Source organism: Oncorhynchus mykiss, chromosome 8, assembly GCF_057628025.1.
Source record: "Oncorhynchus mykiss isolate SJ-2025 chromosome 8, ASM5762802v1, whole genome shotgun sequence".
Classification (NCBI taxonomy): domain Eukaryota; kingdom Metazoa; phylum Chordata; class Actinopteri; order Salmoniformes; family Salmonidae; genus Oncorhynchus; species Oncorhynchus mykiss.
Window position 1 is genome coordinate 87,544,625 of NC_143029.1, and position 22,611 is coordinate 87,567,235.

The 22,611-nt window shown below is 36.9% G+C and overlaps 1 protein-coding gene across 4 annotated transcripts in view; it reads left to right on the plus strand.

Moving 5' to 3' along the window:
* The window catches only part of hhatla (hedgehog acyltransferase like, a), a 42,858-nt gene that overhangs the window by 14,223 nt on the left and 6,024 nt on the right, over window positions 1-22,611 (plus strand). For all 4 annotated transcript variants that reach the window (XM_090182911.1, XM_090182910.1, XM_036986614.2 and 1 more), the window contains exons 3-7: window positions 16,533-16,600; window positions 17,005-17,118; window positions 18,548-18,742; window positions 19,535-19,744; window positions 20,677-20,848. In XM_090182911.1, the coding sequence (XP_090039037.1) occupies window positions 16,533-16,600; window positions 17,005-17,118; window positions 18,548-18,742; window positions 19,535-19,744; window positions 20,677-20,848 (759 nt within the window). The remainder of the gene's footprint in view (window positions 1-16,532; window positions 16,601-17,004; window positions 17,119-18,547; window positions 18,743-19,534; window positions 19,745-20,676; window positions 20,849-22,611) is intronic.

Sequence of the window (22,611 nt, forward strand, 5' to 3'; positions counted from 1 at the left end):
GCATGGTATAAAGCTGCAGTATAGTCAGGCATTATCTTCGTGAATTGATTTGAATAAAGTGACGGGGCAGATTATGTAACCTCTGTGGATGGATGGATGCATGAGCAGGGAGGGAATTACGCATGCTGCAGTCTGTGTGTGCACTGCAGTCGGACCGTGTCAAGCTGAAGTAGTGGAGCTTTGTCCTCTAGGTTTCTGCTCAGCCTAACTGCAGCCTACATTGTAATAGAGGGATTTCTTTAGCCCACGGCGCTAGCTTGTAAACAATGACTGGGTTATAGAATAAAAAGCTCAGATGTACAGTATGCTGCAACCACCACTACCCGGCAATGGGACAATAAAGACTTTCTGAATTATGGGGATGATGTTGACTTGCTTTCCTCTCACTGTCAGTTGTGGTTTAAAGTACAGTAGAGTACTGCAGAGTAGAGTACAGTAGAGTACTGCAGAGTACAGTACAGTAGAGTACTGCAGAGTACAGTAGAGTACTGCAGAGTACAGTACAGTAGAGTACTGCAGAGTACAGTTGAGTTCTGCAGAGTACAGTACAGTAGAGTACTGCAGAGTACAGTACAGTAGAGTACTGCAGAGTACAGTAGAGGACAGTAGAGTACAGTAGAGTACAGTAGAGAGTACAGTAGAGTACGGTAGAGTACGGTACAGTACAGTAGAGTACAGTAGAGTACAGTACAGTAGAGTACTGCAGAGTACAGTACAGTAGAGTACAGTACAGTAGAGTACTGCAGAGTACAGTAGAGTACTGCAGAGTACAGTACAGTAGAGTACTGCAGAGTACAGTACAGTAGAGTACTGCAGAGTACAGTAGACGACAGTAGAGTACAGTAGAGTACAGTAGAGAGTACAGTAGAGTACGGTAGAGTACAGTACAGTAGAGTACTGCAGAGTACAGTAGAGGACAGTACAGTAGAGTACAGTATAGTAGAGTACAGTAGAGTACGGTAGAGTAGAGTATGGTAGAGTACAGTACAGTATAGTACTGCAGAGTACAGTAGAGGACAGTACAGTACAGTAGAGTACAGTATAGTAGAGTACGGTAGAGTAGAGTACGGTAGAGTACAGTACAGTAGAGTACAGTAGAGTGCAGTAAATTACAGCAGAGTACAGTAGAGTACCGTACAGTACGGTAGAGTACAGTAGAGTATAGTACAGTAGAGTACTGCAGACTAGAGTACAGTAGAGTACAGTGCAGTACGGTAGAGTACAGTACGGTTGAGTACAGTACAGTAGAGTACAATAGAGTACGGTTGTACAGTAGGTTGTATTATAGGTTGTACAGTAGGTTGTGTTATAGGTTGTACAGTAGGTTGTACAGTAGGTTGTATTATAGGTTATACAGTAGGTTGTATTATAGGTTATACAGTAGGTTGTTCAGTAGGTTGTATTATAGGTTATACAGTAGGTTGTATTATAGGTTGTACAGTAGGTTGTATTGTAGGTTGTATTATAGGTTATACAGTAGGTTGTATTATAGGTTGTACAGTAGGTTGTATTATAGGTTGTACAGTAGGTTGTATTATAGGTTGTATTATAGGTTGTACAGTAGGTTGTATTATAGGTTGTATTATAGGTTGTACAGTAGGTTGTATTATAGGTTGTACAGTAGGTTGTATTATAGGTTGTTCAGTAGGTTGTATTATAGGTTATACAGTAGGTTGTATTGTAGGTTGTACAGTAGGTTGTATTATAGGTTGTACAGTAGGTTGTATTATAGGTTGTACAGTAGGTTGTATTGTAGGTTGTACAGTAGGTTGTATTGTAGGTTGTACAGTAGGTTGTATTATAGGTTGTACAGTAGGTTGTATTGTAGGTTGTACAGTAGGTTGTATTATAGGTTGTACAGTAGGTTGTATTGTAGGTTGTACAGTAGGTTGTATTATAGGTTGTACAGTAGGTTGTATTATAGGTTATACAGTAGGTTATACAGTAGGTTGTATTATAGGTTGTACAGTAGGTTGTATTATAGGTTGTACAGTAGGTTGTATTATAGGTTGTACAGTAGGTTGTATTATAGGTTATACAGTAGGTTATACAGTAGGTTGTATTATAGGTTGTACAGTAGGTTGTATTGTAGGTTGTATTATAGGTTATACAGTAGGTTGTATTATAGGTTGTACAGTAGGTTGTATTATAGGTTGTACAGTAGGTTGTATTATAGGTTGTACAGTAGGTTGTATTATAGGTTGTATTATAGGTTGTACAGTAGGTTGTATTATAGGTTGTACAGTAGGTTGTATTATAGGTTGTACAGTAGGTTGTATTATAGGTTGTACAGTAGGTTGTTCAGTAGGTTGTATTATAGGTTGTACAGTAGTTTGTATTGTAGGTTGTATTATAGGTTGTATTATAGGATGTATTATAGGTTGTATTATAGGTTGTACAGTAGGTTGTATTATAGGTTGTACAGTAGGTTGTATTATAGGTTGTATTATAGGTTGTACAGTAGGTTGTATTATAGGTTGTACAGTAGGTTGTATTATAGGTTGTATTATAGGTTGTACAGTAGGTTGTATTATAGGTTGTACAGTAGGTTGTATTATAGGTTGTACAGTAGGTTGTTCAGTAGGTTGTATTATAGGTTGTACAGTAGGTTGTATTATAGGTTATACAGTAGGTTATACAGTAGGTTGTATTATAGGTTGTACAGTAGGTTGTATTATAGGTTATACAGTAGGTTATACAGTAGGTTGTATTATAGGTTGTATTATAGGATGTATTATAGGTTGTATTATAGGTTGTACAGTAGGTTGTATTATAGGTTGTACAGTAGGTTGTATTATAGGTTGTACAGTAGGTTGTATTATAGGTTGTATTATAGGTTGTATTATAGGTTATACAGTAGGTTGTATTATAGGTTGTACAGTAGGTTATACAGTAGGTTGTATTATAGGTTGTACAGTAGGTTGTATTGTAGGTTGTATTATAGGTTGTATTATAGGATGTATTATAGGTTGTATTATAGGTTGTACAGTAGGCTGTATTATAGGTTGTACAGTAGGTTGTATTATAGGTTGTATTATAGGTTGTACAGTAGGTTGTACAGTAGGTTGTATTATAGGATGTACAGTAGGTTGTATTATAGGTTGTACAGTAGGTTGTATTATAGGTTGTATTATAGGTTGTACAGTAGGATGTATTATAGGTTGTACAGTAGGTTGTACAGTAGGTTGTATTATAGGATGTACAGTAGGTTGTATTATAGGATGTACAGTAGGTTGTATTATAGGTTGTTCAGTAGGATGTATTATAGGTTGTATTATAGGTTGTACAGTAGGTTGTATTATAGGTTGTATTATAGGTTGTACAGTAGGTTGTATTATAGGTTGTACAGTAGGTTGTGTTATAGGTTGTATTATAGGTTGTACAGTAGGTTGTATTATAGGTTGTATTATAGGTTGTACAGTAGGTTGTATTATAGGTTGTACAGTAGGTTGTATTATAGGTTGTATTATAGGTTGTACAGTAGGTTGTATTATAGGTTGTACAGTAGGTTGTATTATAGGTTGTATTATAGGTTGTACAGTAGGTTGTATTATAGGTTGTACAGTAGGTTGTATTATAGGTTGTATTATAGGTTGTATTATAGGTTGTATTATAGGTTGTATTATAGGTTGTACAGTAGGTTGTATTATAGGTTGTACAGTAGGTTGTATTATAGGTTGTACAGTAGGTTGTATTATAGGATGTATTATAGGTTGTACAGTAGGTTGTATTATAGGTTGTACAGTAGGTTGTATTATAGGTTGTACAGTAGGTTGTATTATAGGTTGTACAGTAGGTTGTTCAGTAGGTTGTATTATAGGTTGTACAGTAGGTTGTATTATAGGTTGTATTATAGGTTGTATTATAGGATGTATTATAGGTTGTATTATAGGTTGTACAGTAGGTTGTTCAGTAGGTTGTATTATAGGTTGTACAGTAGGTTGTACAGTAGGTTGTATTATAGGTTGTATTATAGGTTGTACAGTAGGTTGTATTATAGGTTGTACAGTAGGTTGTTCAGTAGGTTGTATTATAGGTTGTACAGTAGGTTGTACAGTAGGTTGTATTATAGGTTGTATTATAGGTTGTACAGTAGGTTGTATTATAGGTTGTACAGTAGGTTGTATTATAGGTTGTACAGTAGGTTGTATTATAGGTTGTACAGTAGGTTGTTCAGTAGGTTGTATTATAGGTTGTATTGTAGGTTGTATTATAGGTTGTATTATAGGATGTACAGTAGGTTGTATTATAGGTTGTACAGTAGTTTGTATTATAGGTTGTACAGTAGGTTGTATTATAGGTTGTATTATAGGTTGTACAGTAGGTTGTATTATAGGTTGTACAGTAGGTTGTATTATAGGTTGTACAGTAGGTTGTATTATAGGATGTATTATAGGTTGTACAGTAGGTTGTATTATAGGTTGTACAGTAGGTTGTATTATAGGTTGTATTATAGGTTGTATTATAGGTTGTATTATAGGTTGTACAGTAGGTTGTACAGTAGGTTGTACAGTAGGTTGTACAGTAGGTTGTATTATAGGTTATACAGTAGGTTATACAGTAGGTTGTATTATAGGTTGTATTATAGGATGTATTATAGGTTGTATTATAGGTTGTACAGTAGGTTGTATTATAGGTTGTACAGTAGGTTGTATTATAGGTTGTACAGTAGGTTGTATTATAGGTTGTATTATAGGTTGTATTATAGGTTATACAGTAGGTTGTATTATAGGTTGTACAGTAGGTTATACAGTAGGTTGTATTATAGGTTGTACAGTAGGTTGTATTGTAGGTTGTATTATAGGTTGTATTATAGGATGTATTATAGGTTGTATTATAGGTTGTACAGTAGGCTGTATTATAGGTTGTACAGTAGGTTGTATTATAGGTTGTATTATAGGTTGTACAGTAGGTTGTACAGTAGGTTGTATTATAGGATGTACAGTAGGTTGTATTATAGGTTGTACAGTAGGTTGTATTATAGGTTGTATTATAGGTTGTACAGTAGGATGTATTATAGGTTGTACAGTAGGTTGTACAGTAGGTTGTACAGTAGGTTGTATTATAGGATGTACAGTAGGTTGTATTATAGGATGTACAGTAGGTTGTATTATAGGTTGTTCAGTAGGATGTATTATAGGTTGTATTATAGGTTGTACAGTAGGTTGTATTATAGGTTGTATTATAGGTTGTACAGTAGGTTGTATTATAGGTTGTACAGTAGGTTGTGTTATAGGTTGTATTATAGGTTGTACAGTAGGTTGTATTATAGGTTGTATTATAGGTTGTACAGTAGGTTGTATTATAGGTTGTACAGTAGGTTGTATTATAGGTTGTATTATAGGTTGTACAGTAGGTTGTATTATAGGTTGTACAGTAGGTTGTATTATAGGTTGTATTATAGGTTGTACAGTAGGTTGTATTATAGGTTGTACAGTAGGTTGTATTATAGGTTGTATTATAGGTTGTATTATAGGTTGTATTATAGGTTGTATTATAGGTTGTACAGTAGGTTGTATTATAGGTTGTACAGTAGGTTGTATTATAGGATGTATTATAGGTTGTACAGTAGGTTGTATTATAGGTTGTACAGTAGGTTGTATTATAGGTTGTACAGTAGGTTGTATTATAGGTTGTACAGTAGGTTGTATTATAGGTTGTACAGTAGGTTGTTCAGTAGGTTGTATTATAGGTTGTACAGTAGGTTGTATTATAGGTTGTATTATAGGTTGTACAGTAGGTTGTATTATAGGTTGTATTATAGGTTGTACAGTAGGTTGTATTATAGGTTGTACAGTAGGTTGTTCAGTAGGTTGTATTATAGGTTGTACAGTAGGTTGTACAGTAGGTTGTATTATAGGTTGTATTATAGGTTGTACAGTAGGTTGTATTATAGGTTGTACAGTAGGTTGTATTATAGGTTGTACAGTAGGTTGTATTATAGGTTGTACAGTAGGTTGTTCAGTAGGTTGTATTATAGGTTGTATTGTAGGTTGTATTATAGGTTGTATTATAGGATGTACAGTAGGTTGTATTATAGGTTGTACAGTAGGTTGTATTATAGGTTGTACAGTAGGTTGTATTATAGGTTGTATTATAGGTTGTACAGTAGGTTGTATTATAGGTTGTACAGTAGGTTGTATTATAGGTTGTACAGTAGGTTGTATTATAGGTTGTACAGTAGGTTGTATTATAGGTTGTACAGTAGGTTGTATTATAGGTTGTACAGTAGGTTGTATTATAGGTTGTACAGTAGGTTGTATTATAGGTTGTATTATAGGTTGTATTATAGGTTGTATTATAGGTTGTACAGTAGGTTGTACAGTAGGTTGTATTATAGGTTGTATTATAGGATGTATTATAGGTTGTATTATAGGTTGTACAGTAGGTTGTATTATAGGTTGTACAGTAGGTTGTATTATAGGTTGTACAGTAGGTTGTATTATAGGTTGTATTATAGGTTGTACAGTAGGTTGTATTATAGGATGTATTATAGGTTGTATTATAGGTTGTACAGTAGGTTGTATTATAGGATGTATTATAGGTTGTATTATAGGTTGTACAGTAGGTTGTATTATAGGATGTATTATAGGTTGTATTATAGGATGTATTATAGGTTGTATTATAGGATGTACAGTAGGTTGTATTATAGGTTGTATTATAGGTTGTATTATAGGATGTATTATAGGTTGTATTATAGGTTGTACAGTAGGTTGTATTATAGGTTGTACAGTAGGTTGTATTATAGGATGTATTATAGGTTGTACAGTAGGTTGTATTATAGGTTGTACAGTAGGTTGTATTATAGGTTGTACAGTAGGTTGTATTATAGGTTGTATTATAGGTTGTACAGTAGGTTGTATTATAGGATGTATTATAGGTTGTATTATAGGTTGTACAGTAGGTTGTATTATAGGATGTATTATAGGTTGTATTATAGGTTGTACAGTAGGTTGTATTATAGGATGTATTATAGGTTGTATTATAGGTTGTACAGTAGGTTGTATTATAGGATGTATTATAGGTTGTACAGTAGGTTGTATTATAGGTTGTACAGTAGGTTGTATTGTAGGTTGTATTATAGGTTGTATTATAGGATGTATTATAGGTTGTATTATAGGTTGTACAGTAGGTTGTATTATAGGTTGTTCAGTAGGATGTATTATAGGTTGTATTATAGGTTGTACAGTAGGTTGTATTATAGGTTGTATTATAGGTTGTACAGTAGGTTGTATTATAGGTTGTATTATAGGTTGTACAGTAGGTTGTACAGTAGGTTGTATTATAGGATGTACAGTAGGTTGTATTATAGGTTGTATTATAGGTTGTACAGTAGGTTGTACAGTAGGTTGTATTATAGGTTGTACAGTAGGTTGTATTATAGGTTGTATTATAGGTTGTACAGTAGGTTGTATTATAGGTTGTACAGTAGGTTGTATTATAGGTTGTACAGTAGGTTGTATTATAGGTTGTATTGTAGGTTGTACAGTAGGTTGTATTATAGGTTGTACAGTAGGTTGTATTATAGGTTGTACAGTAGGTTGTACAGTAGGTTGTATTATAGGTTGTATTATAGGTTGTACAGTAGGTTGTATTATAGGTTGTATTATAGGTTATACAGTAGGTTGTATTATAGGTTGTACAGTAGGTTGTACAGTAGGTTGTATTATAGGTTGTATTATAGGTTGTACAGTAGGTTGTATTATAGGTTGTATTATAGGTTATACAGTAGGTTGTATTATAGGTTGTACAGTAGGTTGTATTATAGGTTGTACAGTAGGTTGTATTATAGGTTGTATTATAGGTTGTACAGTAGGTTGTATTATAGGTTGTACAGTAGGTTGTATTATAGGTTGTACAGTAGGTTGTTCAGTAGGTTGTACAGTAGGTTGTATTATAGGTTGTATTATAGGTTGTATTATAGGTTGTATTGTAGGTTGTATTATAGGTTATACAGTAGGTTGTATTATAGGTTGTACAGTAGGTTGTATTATAGGTTGTATTATAGGTTGTACAGTAGGTTGTATTATAGGTTGTACAGTAGGTTGTTCAGTAGGTTGTATTATAGGTTGTACAGTAGGTTGTATTGTAGGTTGTATTATAGGTTGTATTATAGGATGTATTATAGGTTGTATTATAGGTTGTACAGTAGGTTGTATTATAGGTTGTACAGTAGGTTGTATTATAGGTTGTATTATAGGTTGTATTATAGGTTGTATTATAGGTTATACAGTAGGTTGTATTATAGGTTGTACAGTAGGTTATACAGTAGGTTGTATTATAGGTTGTACAGTAGGTTGTATTGTAGGTTGTATTATAGGTTGTATTATAGGATGTATTATAGGTTGTATTATAGGTTGTACAGTAGGTTGTATTATAGGTTGTACAGTAGGTTGTATTATAGGATGTACAGTAGGTTGTATTATAGGTTGTATTATAGGTTGTATTATAGGTTGTATTATAGGTTGTATTATAGGATGTATTATAGGTTGTATTATAGGTTGTACAGTAGGTTGTATTATAGGTTGTATTATAGGTTGTATTATAGGTTGTATTATAGGTTGTATTATAGGTTGTATTATAGGTTATACAGTAGGTTGTATTATAGGTTGTACAGTAGGTTATACAGTAGGTTGTATTATAGGTTGTACAGTAGGTTGTATTGTAGGTTGTATTATAGGTTGTATTATAGGATGTATTATAGGTTGTACAGTAGGTTGTATTGTAGGTTGTATTATAGGTTGTATTATAGGATGTTCAGTAGGTTGTATTATAGGTTGTATTATAGGTTGTACAGTAGGTTGTATTATAGGTTGTACAGTAGGTTGTATTATAGGTTGTACAGTAGGTTGTATTATAGGTTGTACAGTAGGTTGTATTGTAGGTTGTATTATAGGTTGTATTATAGGTTGTACAGTAGGTTGTACAGTAGGTTGTATTATAGGATGTACAGTAGGTTGTATTATAGGTTGTATTATAGGTTGTACAGTAGGTTGTATTATAGGTTGTACAGTAGGTTGTATTATAGGTTGTACAGTAGGTTGTATTGTAGGTTGTATTATAGGTTGTATTATAGGATGTACAGTAGGTTGTATTATAGGTTGTACAGTAGGTTGTACAGTAGGTTGTATTATAGGTTGTATTATAGGATGTACAGTAGGTTGTATTATAGGTTGTACAGTAGGTTGTATTATAGGTTGTACAGTAGGTTGTATTATAGGTTGTACAGTAGGTTGTATTGTAGGTTGTATTATAGGTTGTATTATAGGATGTTCAGTAGGTTGTATTATAGGTTGTACAGTAGGTTGTATTGTAGGTTGTACAGTAGGTTGTATTGTAGGTTGTATTATAGGTTGTATTATAGGATGTTCAGTAGGTTGTATTATAGGTTGTACAGTAGGTTGTATTGTAGGTTGTACAGTAGGTTGTATTGTAGGTTGTATTATAGGTTGTATTATAGGTTGTACAGTAGGTTGTATTATAGGTTGTACAGTAGGTTGTTCAGTAGGTTGTATTATAGGTTGTACAGTAGGTTGTATTATGGGTTGTACAGTAGGTTGTATTATAGGTTGTACAGTAGGTTGTATTATAGGTTGTACAGTAGGTTGTATTATAGGTTGTATTATAGGTTGTACAGTAGGTTGTATTATAGGTTGTACAGTAGGTTGTATTATAGGTTGTACAGTAGGTTGTATTATAGGTTGTACAGTAGGTTGTATTATAGGTTGTACAGTAGGTTGTATTATAGGTTGTACAGTAGGTTGTACAGTAGGTTGTATTATAGGTTGTACAGTAGGTTGTATTATAGGTTGTATTATAGGTTGTACAGTAGGTTGTATTATAGGTTGTACAGTAGGTTGTATTATAGGTTGTACAGTAGGTTGTATTATAGGTTGTACAGTAGGTTGTACAGTAGGTTGTATTATAGGATGTATTATAGGTTGTACAGTAGGTTGTATTATAGGTTGTACAGTAGGTTGTACAGTAGGTTGTATTATAGGATGTATTATAGGTTGTACAGTAGGTTGTATTATAGGATGTATTATAGGTTGTATTATAGGTTGTACAGTAGGTTGTATTATAGGATGTATAATAGGTTGTACAGTAGGTTGTATTATAGGTTGTATTATAGGTTGTATTATAGGTTGTATTATAGGTTGTATTATAGGTTGTATTATAGGTTGTATAATAGGTTGTACAGTAGGTTGTATTATAGGTTGTACAGTAGGTTGTATTATAGGTTGTATTATAGGTTGTATTATAGGTTGTATTATAGGTTGTATTATAGGATGTACAGTAGGTTGTATTATAGGTTGTATAATAGGTTGTACAGTAGGTTGTATAATAGGTTGTACAGTAGGTTGTATTATAGGTTGTACAGTAGGTTGTATTATAGGTTGTATTATAGGTTGTATTATAGGTTGTATTATAGGTTGTATTATAGGTTGTATTATAGGTTGTATTATAGGATGTACAGTAGGTTGTTCAGTAGGTTGTTGTAGGAACTGCTGGTTAGTGCTCATTGTCAGTATTTATGGTTGAACTTTAGAGAGTGATATATTTTTCTCCCTCTATCTGCCATATGGCCCTGCCTTTCAGATGTACCAGGATCCCCGGCAGCAAGGTTGTCTTTTCGTGCCCTGGACCTGAGAAACACAGCTCTCGTGCTCCTTGTCAAGAGTATTTCTGTCTCCACCTCAGAAAGTGCTGTTCTCTTCCTTGTCTCCTGTTGCGTGGAATATTTCAATTCAATCATCGAGGGCCACGATACACGCTGGAACATAATCTCCTCAAAAACGAGGACGGCTTTGAGGATATGATTATTATTGTGGGAAATATGAAGGGCTTTGTGATAACTAAGTAGGTTATGCAATGCTGATGGGGCTTTGCTCAATATGCTGCGGCTCTCTTTTTTCAAAAAATGTTCCCCCATTTAAACATATTTGTGTTGTAACATACAGTTGAAGTTCGGAAGTAAAAAAATAAAAATAATTATTATTTGTTACAAAAAACACAAGGAAGGGGTAACATTAAAGTATTAGAACACGAAGGACAAACAATACAGCATCAAGACACTATCAAACACTACAGCATCAAGACACTATCAAACACTACAGCATCAAGACACTATCAAACACTACAGCATCAAGACACTGTCAAACAATACAGCATCAAGACACTGTCAAACAATACAGCATCAAGACACTATCAAACACTACAGCATCAAGACACTGTCAAACACTACAGCATCAAGACACTATCAAACACTACAGCATCAAGACACTATCAAACACTACAGCATCAATACACTATCAAACACTACAGCATCAAGACACTATCAAACACTACAGCATCAAGACACTATCAAACACTACAGCATCAAGACACAAACACTACAGCATCAAGACACTATCAAACACTACAGCATCAAGACACTATCAAACAATACAGCATCAAGACACTATCAAACACTACAGCATCAAGACACTATCAAACAATACAGCATCAAGACACTATCAAACACTACAGCATCAATACACTATCAAACACTACAGCATCAAGACACTATCAAACACTACAGCATCAATACACTATCAAACACTACAGCATCAAGACACTATCAAACACTACAGCATCAAGACACTATCAAACACTACAGCATCAAGACACTATCAAACACTACAGCATCAAGACACTATCAAACACTACAGCATCAAGACACTGTCAAACACTACAGCATCAAGACACTATCAAACACTACAGCATCAAGACACTATCAAACACTACAGCATCAAGACACTATCAAACACTACAGCATCAAGACACTATCAAACACTACAGCATCAAGACACTATCAAACAATACAGCATCAAGACACTATCAAACACTACAGCATCAAGACACAAACACTACAGCATCAAGACACTATCAAACACTACAGCATCAAGACACTATCAAACACTACAGCATCAAGACACTATCAAACACTACAGCATCAAGACCCTATCAAACACTACAGCATCAAGACACTATCAAACACTACAGCATCAAGACACTGTCAAACAATACAGCATCAAGACACTGTCAAACAATACAGCATCAAGACACTATCAAACACTACAGCATCAAGACACTATCAAACACTACAGCATCAAGACACTATCAAACACTACAGCATCAAGACACTATCAAACACTACAGCATCAAGACACAAACACTACAGCATCAAGACACTATCAAACACTACAGCATCAAGACACTATCAAACAATACAGCATCAAGACACTATCAAACACTACAGCATCAAGACACTATCAAACAATACAGCATCAAGACACTATCAAACACTACAGCATCAATACACTATCAAACACTACAGCATCAAGACACTATCAAACACTACAGCATCAAGACACTATCAAACACTACAGCATCAAGACACTATCAAACAATACAGCATCAAGACACTATCAAACACTACAGCATCAAGACACTATCAAACACTACAGCATCAAGACACTGTCAAACACTACAGCATCAATACACTATCAAACACTACAGCATCAAGACACTATCAAACACTACAGCATCAAGACACTATCAAACACTACAGCATCAATACACTATCAAACACTACAGCATCAAGACACTATCAAACACTACAGCATCAAGACACTATCAAACATGTATCAGTCTTCCTGCAGCAGAGCCATCCTTATGTGTGAGGGTGCGTGTGTATGATAGTGATATAAAATATATGTCATAGTTTCCTTTTTCATGATCACAATCTTGTGAAACCCGAACCTTCCAAGATCCCCCCACAGTTCCCCAATACAGTGCCTTGCGAAAGTATTCGGCCCCCTTGAACTTTGCGACCTTTTGCCACATTTCAGGCTTCAAACATAAAGATATAAAACTGTATTTTTGTGTGAAGAATCAACAACAAGTGGGACACAATCATGAAGTGGAACGACATTTATTGGATATTTCAAACTTTTTTAACAAATCAAAAACTGAAAAATTGGGCGTGCAAAATTATTCAGCCCCCTTAAGTTAATACTTTGTAGCGCCACCTTTTGCTGCGATTACAGCTGTAAGTCGCTTGGGGTATGTCTCTATCAGTTTTGCACATCGAGAGACTGACATTTTTTTCCCATTCCTCCTTGCAAAACAGCTCGAGCTCAGTGAGGTTGGATGGAGAGCATTTGTGAACAGCAGTTTTCAGTTCTTTCCACAGATTCTCGATTGGATTCAGGTCTGGACTTTGACTTGGCCATTCTAACACCTGGATATGTTTATTTTTGAACCATTCCATTGTAGATTTTGCTTTATGTTTTGGATCATTGTCTTGTTGGAAGACAAATCTCCGTCCCAGTCTCAGGTCTTTTGCAGACTCCATCAGGTTTTCTTCCAGAATGGTCCTGTATTTGGCTCCATCCATCTTCCCATCAATTTTAACCATCTTCCCTGTCCCTGCTGAAGAAAAGCAGGCCCAAACCATGATGCTGCCACCACCATGTTTGACAGTGGGGATAGTGTGTTCAGCTGTGTTGCTTTTACGCCAAACATAACGTTTTGCATTGTTGCCAAAAAGTTCAATTTTGGTTTCATCTGACCAGAGCACCTTCTTCCACATGTTTGGTGTGTGTCCCAGGTGGCTTGTGGCAAACTTTAAAGAACACTTTTTATGGATATCTTTAAGAAATGGCTTTCTTCTTGCCACTCTTCCATAAAGGCCAGATTTGTGCAATATACGACTGATTGTTGTCCTATGGACAGAGTCTCCCACCTCAGCTGTAGATCTCTGCAGTTCATCCAGAGTGATCATGGGCCTCTTGGCTGCATCTCTGATCAGTCTTCTCCTTGTATGAGCTGAAAGTTTAGAGGAACGGCCAGGTCTTGGTAGATTTGCAGTGGTCTGATACTCCTTCCATTTCAATATTATCGCTTGCACAGTGCTCCTTGGGATGTTTAAAGCTTGGGAAATCTTTTTGTATCCAAATCCGGCTTTAAACTTCTTCACAACAGTATCTCGGACCTGCCTGGTGTGTTACTTGTTCTTCATGATGCTCTCTGTGCTTTTAACGGACCTCTGAGACTATCACAGTGCAGGTGCATTTATACGGAGACTTGATTACACACAGGTGGATTGTATTTAACATCATTAGTCATTTAGGTCAACATTGGATCATTCAGAGATCCTCACTGAACTTCTGGAGAGAGTTTGCTGCACTGAAAGTAAAGGGGCTGAATAATTTTGCACGCCCAATTTTTCAGTTTTTGATTTGTTAAAAAAGTTTGAAATATCCAATAAATGTCGTTCCACTTCATGATTGTGTCCCACTTGTTGTTGATTCTTCACAAAAAAATACAGTTTTATATCTTTATGTTTGAAGCCTGAAATGTGTGAATACTTTCGCAAGGCACTGTATCTGTCCCTCAACCATTCGAGACCCCTCCCACAGTCCCCCCCCCCCCCCTCGGAATAAAAAAAATAAAAAATACAATTAATTCCATTTCCCACCCGCAAGAACCCCCTCCAAGGCACCAACAACCAAGAGAACTAAAGAGAAAAAAGGAAAAGACAGAATAAAACAGCAAACAACAATGAAAAATAAATAAATAATAATAATAAATCAATTTAAAACAAAGGACATCAAGGACAACTGAAATCATAACAACAATGCCAACTGTATATGTTTGTGTGCATGTCTGGCACTATTACATGTATGTGTGTGTTCTTGTATGTGTTTATTTGAATGAGAGCGTGTGTATATGCATGTGTAGAAACACCTGCAAGGCATCAGCCTCAGGCAAACAGGCATTAGTTGTAAAAAGACTGACACTTGGTATCATTCAGATGTACTTTTATTAGGTTTTATTTAGACTTTTTTCCCCCTTGATCTTTAGACCATCATTCTCTCTCTCACACAGCAACTCCACTCCCACTTGTCTCCAACTCCACATCCCATCCCTCAGCTTCCCTCAGCCCATCCCTCAGCTTCCCTCAGCCCATCCCAACCCTCAGCTTCCCTCAGCCCATCCCATCCCAACCCTCAGCTTCCCTCAGCCCATCCCATCCCAACCCTCAGCTTCCCTCAGCCCATCCCATCCCAACCCTCAGCTTCCCTCAGCCCATCCCAACCCTCAGCTTCCCTCAGCCCATCCCTCAGCTTCCCTCAGCCCATCCCAACCCTCAGCTTCCCTCAGCCCATCCCAACCCTCAGCTTCCCTCAGCCCATCCCATCCCAACCCTCAGCTTCCCTCAGCCCATCCCATCATTCTCTCTCACACACACAGCAACTCCACTCCCACTTGTCTCCAATTCTACATACCAACCCTCAGCTTCCCTCAGCCCATCCCATCCCAACCCTCAGCTTCCCTCAGCCCATCCCATCTATCTCTGCTGGCCACCCTCACCCATCACATCCCAACCCTCAGCTTCCCTCAGCCCATCACATCCCAACCCTCAGCCCATCACATCTATCTCTGCTGGCCACCCACTTCGTGTTTCTACGCAACACATATCTTTCAACTATGCTGTGATGTTTAACGTACAATTTCAATATATCTTATCGAATAGAATCTACAGATTGCGTGTTGAACATAAATACTTTTATTAAGAGTATTAGTATATTAGTAATTGACTGACCCGGTCTCTCCAGATCTCCTAACATACCTATTTCTAGGGTCAACCAGAAAAAGGCTACCTGAGGGTATGCTGCTGCTCTTACCAAAATAACACACTCAATGGAAATATCAACACGTAACTGTCTTTTTTCCCCTTCTTCTTCCAATTACACAAGTTCAAAGGTTAAAAAAGATTGTATCAGACAGAAGATGGATGTGGTTTGCCTTGCTACCCAGACTCCTTAGCCTGGCTACCCAGACTCCTTAGTCTGGCCAAATGCCACGCCATGCCCACGAACGTTAGAACGAGAGTAGCAGAAGAACTCAGTTTGATTCGTCCGGCTAGGATATGATACAAACACTCTAAAACACATTAACAACAGATAAATCACACAGTAGACATGTTTCTGGAGATCTCAGTTCACGCTAGTCCAATGTAACCACTCCTAAAGAGCCTGTCTGAGTTCCCCTCATCTCTGACGGAATCCAACAGAGCATGTCTGAGTTCTCCTCATCTGTGACGGAATCCAACAGAGCCTGTCTGAGTTCCCCTCATCTGTGACGAAATCAAACAGAGCCTGTCTGAGTTCCCCTCATCTGTGACGGAATCCAACAGAGCCTGTCTGAGTTCTCCTCATCTGTGACGGAATCCAACAGAGCCTGTCTGAGTTCTCCTCATCTGTGACGAAATCAAACAGAGCCTGTCTGAGTTCCCCTCATCTGTGACGGAATCCACCAGAGCCTGTCTGAGTTCTCCTCATCTGTGACGGAATCCAACAGAGCCTGTCTGAGTTCCCCTCATCTCTGACAGAATCCAACAAAACTCTCACATTTGTTGTTTTAAATGGTTTGTCCATCAGTCGTCAGTGTACAGTAATTCCCTTTCCTGTTTTGATTTTCAGACAATGTGAACAGAAAAGTGTTCAAGAAGAGCGTGAAACCAGGATGGCACTACTTTGGAAGGAAAATGGTCAGTGGTCCGTTCCCAGTATGTAATGTACAAGCCATCCCATACACTGAAACCGATTAAAACCTAGTCCTGGACTGAAAAGTGAGATTTTCCATTGAGCATGCAATTTAGTCTAGTACTAGGCTTAATCTGTTCTAACGAATGGAATTGATTTATCTCTCTGTTCCTCGTGAGACTGTGTTTCCTCACTAATACATTTTACACACTTTTTATGTTATTGATGAAATTCAAATCAATCAAATTTATTTTATATAGCCCTTCGTACATCAGCTGATATCTCAAAGTGCTGTACAGAAACCCAGCCTAAAACCCCAAACAGCAAGCAATGCAGGTGAAGAAGCACGTTTTGATGATGAAATTGATGTGTGAATTTATATATTTGTGGTTTTTTTCATGTGTTATAGGACGTTGCTGATTTTGAATGGGTGATGTGGTTCACAACATTCCGCAATCACATCCTATTCGCCCTCGCCGGTCATGTGATCTTTGCCAAAGTCTGCTCCCTGATATCTCCCAGGGTGTGTATTCACAGTTACAATGACTTCCCAACACTCAACATGTAGGTTTCAAAAGACACCCTTGTTAGGGCTCTGGGCAATATAGTAGTGCACTGTAGAGAGAGATTAGGATACCAGTGAGGGATAAAGCCTAAATGTAGCTTTTTAGGTTTGTGTAACAATTTACATTAAGGGAAAGGGGGGATACCTAGTCAGATGTACGACTGAATGCATTCAACTGAAATGTGTCTTCCGTACTTAACCCAACCCCGCTGCCTTAATCGACATGCACGCCAGTTGTTGGGGGTTAATTGCCTTGCACAGAGGCAGAACGTCAAGATTGTTACCTAGCGGTCCTGACGCCTCTAGTTGTTCGTATACCTGTGTAGTACCACTGTAATTACGCATAGAAACAACATTGTATTAACATGTTGTTATAGTAACTGAATGTTAATTTGCATAACACTGTAATTTGGAGTGTTTTTTTTGTTTTGTTTTGTTATTATTGTATAATCCTGCCTAGTAAAAAGCATGAGTTGGCTGACTAATGGAATAGCACATTTATGTATAATGAAAGATTATGCTCCCAATCATTTAAAGGGGGTAAACACCTGACAAATGGGTTCATGTATGTTTTTAACATGCCTTTTTTGTTTTGTTCTGCGCTTGCGATGAAGATTGGTATGGATGATTGGTATTGCAAGGTAACATTATTAAACAATAGATAACTCTTAATTAACATGTATATATATAAAAAAAAGGTATTTCATTTCATCCCAACCGGCATCACTTTAGTGTTTAGTGTAATCAACCATCTAGAACGTCGTCATCGCTGCTGTCTGGTTCCCAATGAATATCTGTTGGATACATATGTCATCTGGACTTGAGTATATTACATCATAGTAATAATGTCCTGGTTTTATCACTACAATCATTGACATTTCTGATAACATTTTATTAACCTTGTAATTAAGTTTTAATAACTTTGATTTAACTTTGTAATTAAGTTATAATAACATTGATTTAAATTTGTTATTAAGTTATAATAACATTTTATTAACCTTGTAATTAAGTTCTAATAACTTTGATTTTACCTTGTAATTAAGTTATAATAACTTTGATTTAACCTTGTAATTAAGTTATAATAACTTTGATTTAACCTTGTAATTAAGTTATAATAACATTGCTATATAGTTGTAATAATTACATATCATACAATTTTTACAACATTGTCACAACATTGTTACAACATTGTAATAACATTAACATAACAACTTTGTAATAACCTTTTGGTAACCTTATAACAACCTTGCAATAACATTGTAATGTATATATATATATATATATATATATATATATATATATATATATATATATATATATATATATATATATATTCAAATAACCTTGTTACAACCTTGTAATAATGTTGGCTCTTCCTGCTCCACAGCACAGGTCGTTGATCTATGGGTTGTACGGTGGCTTGGCGGTGCTGGTCAGTATGGGAGGGGGCTTCCTGGCTCTGGTCCTTTCACACTGCTTCATCCTCTACAGCGTGGCTCTGGTCAAGAGGAAGTGGATCGTCTTCGTCGCCGGTCTCGCCAGCCTGGCCAGCTTCAAGATGGAACCTTTTAATACTTGGCAGGTGGGTTGGCTAAACTTAGATCTGATTGGTTGATTGGACCACTTCAAATATTTCTACCCTATTCCTGTCCTTGTCTCAACAACGTCAAGCAAGTGTCAGGTTAGTGTTCGCAATCAACTATTGGTACGATGGATTCACAACACCATGTCCTGTGTATTCAGAACTAAACTTTAACGGTCCAGTACTATCCTGGTACATAGCTAGTGTAGATTCACTTTCACCCGGAGCTGAGAGAATAAATGCCAGTCCTGGAAGTGAATCTACACTAGCTATGTACCAGGATAGTACTGGACCGATTCACTTTCACCCGGAACTGAGGGAATAAATGTCAGTCCTAGAAGTGAATCTACACTAGCTATGTACCAGGATAGTACTGGACCGATTCACTTTCACCCGGAGCTGAGGGAATAAATGTCAGTCCTAGAAGTGAATCTACACTAGCTATGTACCAGGATAGTACTGGACCGATTCACTTTCACCCGGAGCTGAGGGAATAAATGCCAGTCCTAGAAGTGAATCTACACTAGCTATGTACCAGGATAGTACTGGACCGATTCACTTTCACCCGGAGCTGAGGGAATAAATGCCAGTCCTAGAAGTGAATCTACACTAGCTATGTACCAGGATAGTACTGGACCGATTCACTTTCACCCGGAGCTGAGGGAATAAATGCCAGTCCTAACCCACTGTTCCTAGGCCGCCATTGAAAATAAGAATTTGTTCTTAACTGACTTGCCTAGTTAAATAAAGGTTAAATAAATAAACAAGACATCATGTTCACATCTCCTCCAGGAAGGTTTTGTGACGGGCTACTTCGACCTGCAAGACATCCTGTTCTACGGAGGATCCTGTTTCACCATAATGCGCTGTATGAGCTTTGCTCTGGAGAACTGTGAGAAGAAGGATGGCAACTACACCTTCATTGACCTGCTCAAATACAACTTCTACCTTCCATTCTTCTACTTTGGACCCATCCAGACTTTCGATCAGTTCCATGTTCAGGTGAGTCATTTTTCTACTTTTGGACTCATCCAGACTTTCGATCAGTTCCATGTTCAGGTGAGTCATTTTTCTACTTTTGGACTCATCCAGACTTTTGATCAGTTCCATGTTCAGGTGAGTCATTTTTCTACTTTTGGACTCATCCAGACTTTCGATCAGTTCCATGTTCAGGTGAGTCATTTTTCTACTTTTGGACTCATCCAGACTTTTGATCAGTTCCATGTTCAGGTGAGTCATTTTTCTACTTTTGGACTCATCCAGACTTTCGATCAGTTCCATGTTCAGGTGAGTCATTTTTCTACTTTTGGACTCATCCAGACTTTCGATCAGTTCCATGTTCAGGTGAGTCATTTTTCTACTTTTGGACTCATCCAGACTTTCGATCAGTTCCATGTTCAGGTGAGTCATTTTTCTACTTTTGGACTCATCCAGACTTTCGATCAGTTCCATGTTCAGGTGATTCATTTTTCTACTTTTGGACTCATCCAGACTTTCGATCAGTTCCATGTTCAGGTGAGTCATTTTTCTACTTTTGGACTCATCCAGACTTTCGATCACTTCCATGTTCAGGTGAGTCATTCTTCTACTTTTGGACTCATCCAGACTTTCGATCAGTTCCATGTTCAGGTGAGTCATTTTTCTACTTTTGGACTCATCCAGACGTTCCATCAGTACCTTGTTCAGATGAGTTATATCCTTGAGCAGGTGAAGCTGGCAGTCATAATTCAATTGACATTGTAATATTTCACTAGAGTATTTAGTTCATCAATTTGATGTCACTTTAGTTTGTTTTCTATATATTTGTTGTTTTATAGAACTAATGTATTGGTCAGTTATTTTTATTTTTTTACCATACCATGATCTTTAAACTTTGAATCCCCCCCCCCTCCCCCCCTCCCCCTCCCCCCCCCCCCCCCCCCCCTCCCCCCCAGGCCAACAACCCTAACCTGACCCGTAAGCAGAGAGAGATGTGGAACATTACCACCGGGGCTTTGTTGCACTTGGGAGCCATTTTTGTGGTGGACGTGTTCTTCCACTACCTGTACATCCTGACCATCCCCAACGACATGAAGCTGGTCAAGCAGCTGTCCGACTGGTCCTTGGGTCAGTTCAGCTAACTTTAAGGTTCAACATTTATCAGTGTGGGCCAAGGAGTTTTTCCTGATCAGGAATACATAATCATGAAAAAAAGGTTTATAGCCCTTCTTATCAAGCATTGAAATACACCAAGGCCGAGATTCAATCCCATCACACTTTGTCGACAATGCACCTTATAAAGGCAATGTTTCCCCTGTTCGCAGAGACCGCATTCACGGTAAACACTGCATATGTTTTCTCCATGGTAAACACTGCATATGTTTTCTTCAAGGTAAACACTGCATATGTTTTCTTCAAGGTAAACACTGCATATGTTTTCTTCAAGGTAAACACTGCATATGTTTTCTTCAAGGTAAACACTGCATATGTTTTCTTCAAGGTAAACACTGCATATGTTTTCTTCAAGGTAAACACTGCATATGTTTTCTTCAAGGTAAACACTGCATATGTTTTCTTCATGGTAAACACTGCATATGTTTTCTCCATGGTAAACACTGCATATGTTTTCTTCAAGGTAAACACTGCATATGTTTTCTCCATGGTAAACACTGCATATGTTTTCTCCATGGTAAACACTGCATATGTTTTCTTCAAGGTAAACACTGCATATGTTTTCTCCATGGTAAACACTGCATATGTTTTCTCCACGGTAAACACTGCATATGTTTTCTCCATGGTAAACACTGCATATGTTTTCTTCAAGGTAAACACTGCATATGTTTTCTTCAAGGTAAACACTGCATATGTTTTCTTCAAGGTAAACACTGCATATGTTTTCTCCATGGTAAACACTGCATATGTTTTCTCCACGGTAAACACTGCATATGTTTTCTCCACGGTAAACACTGCATATGTTTTCTCCATGGTAAACACTGCATATGTTTTCTCCACGGTAAACACTGCATATGTTTTCTCCATGGTAAACACTGCATATGTTTTCTTCAAGGTAAACACTGCATATGTTTTCTTCAAGGTAAACACTGCATATGTTTTCTTCAAGGTAAACACTGCATATGTTTTCTTCAAGGTAAACACTGCATATGTTTTCTCCATGGTAAACACTGCATATGTTTTCTCAATCGGAAATGACTTTTTAATGGTACATTGTCGATCGGATTGAATCCCGGCCCAATGCTGGGATTCTACACGACTTCTAAATGATAACACATTTCCCGATTTTCTTGTCACAAATCTTTCATTCAAACCATCCTCAACCCCAGGATGTGGATGCTCACATTACACCGTGATTCCCTAGTTAATCATGCCCTGCATTTCTCGGGTTCTCGTAAAAATGCCATAAAGCAAACATAACGGAAACATAACCAAACATAACGCAAACATAACGGAAACATAACCAAACATAACCAAACATAACGCAAACATAACGCAAACATAACCAAACATAACCAAACATAACCAAACATAACCAAACATAATGCAAACATAACAAAACATAACGGAAACATAACCAAACATAACGCAAACATAACCAAACATAACCAAACATAACCAAACATAATGCAAACATAACCAAACATAACCAAACATAACCAAACATAACCAAACATAATGCAAACATAACAAAACATAACGGAAACATAACAAAACATAATCAAACATAACCAAACATAACCAAACATAACCAAACATAACGGAAACATAACAAAACATAACCAAACATAATGCAAACATAACCAAACATAATCAAACATAACCAAACATAACCAAACATAACCAAACATAACGGAAACATAACAAAACATAACCAA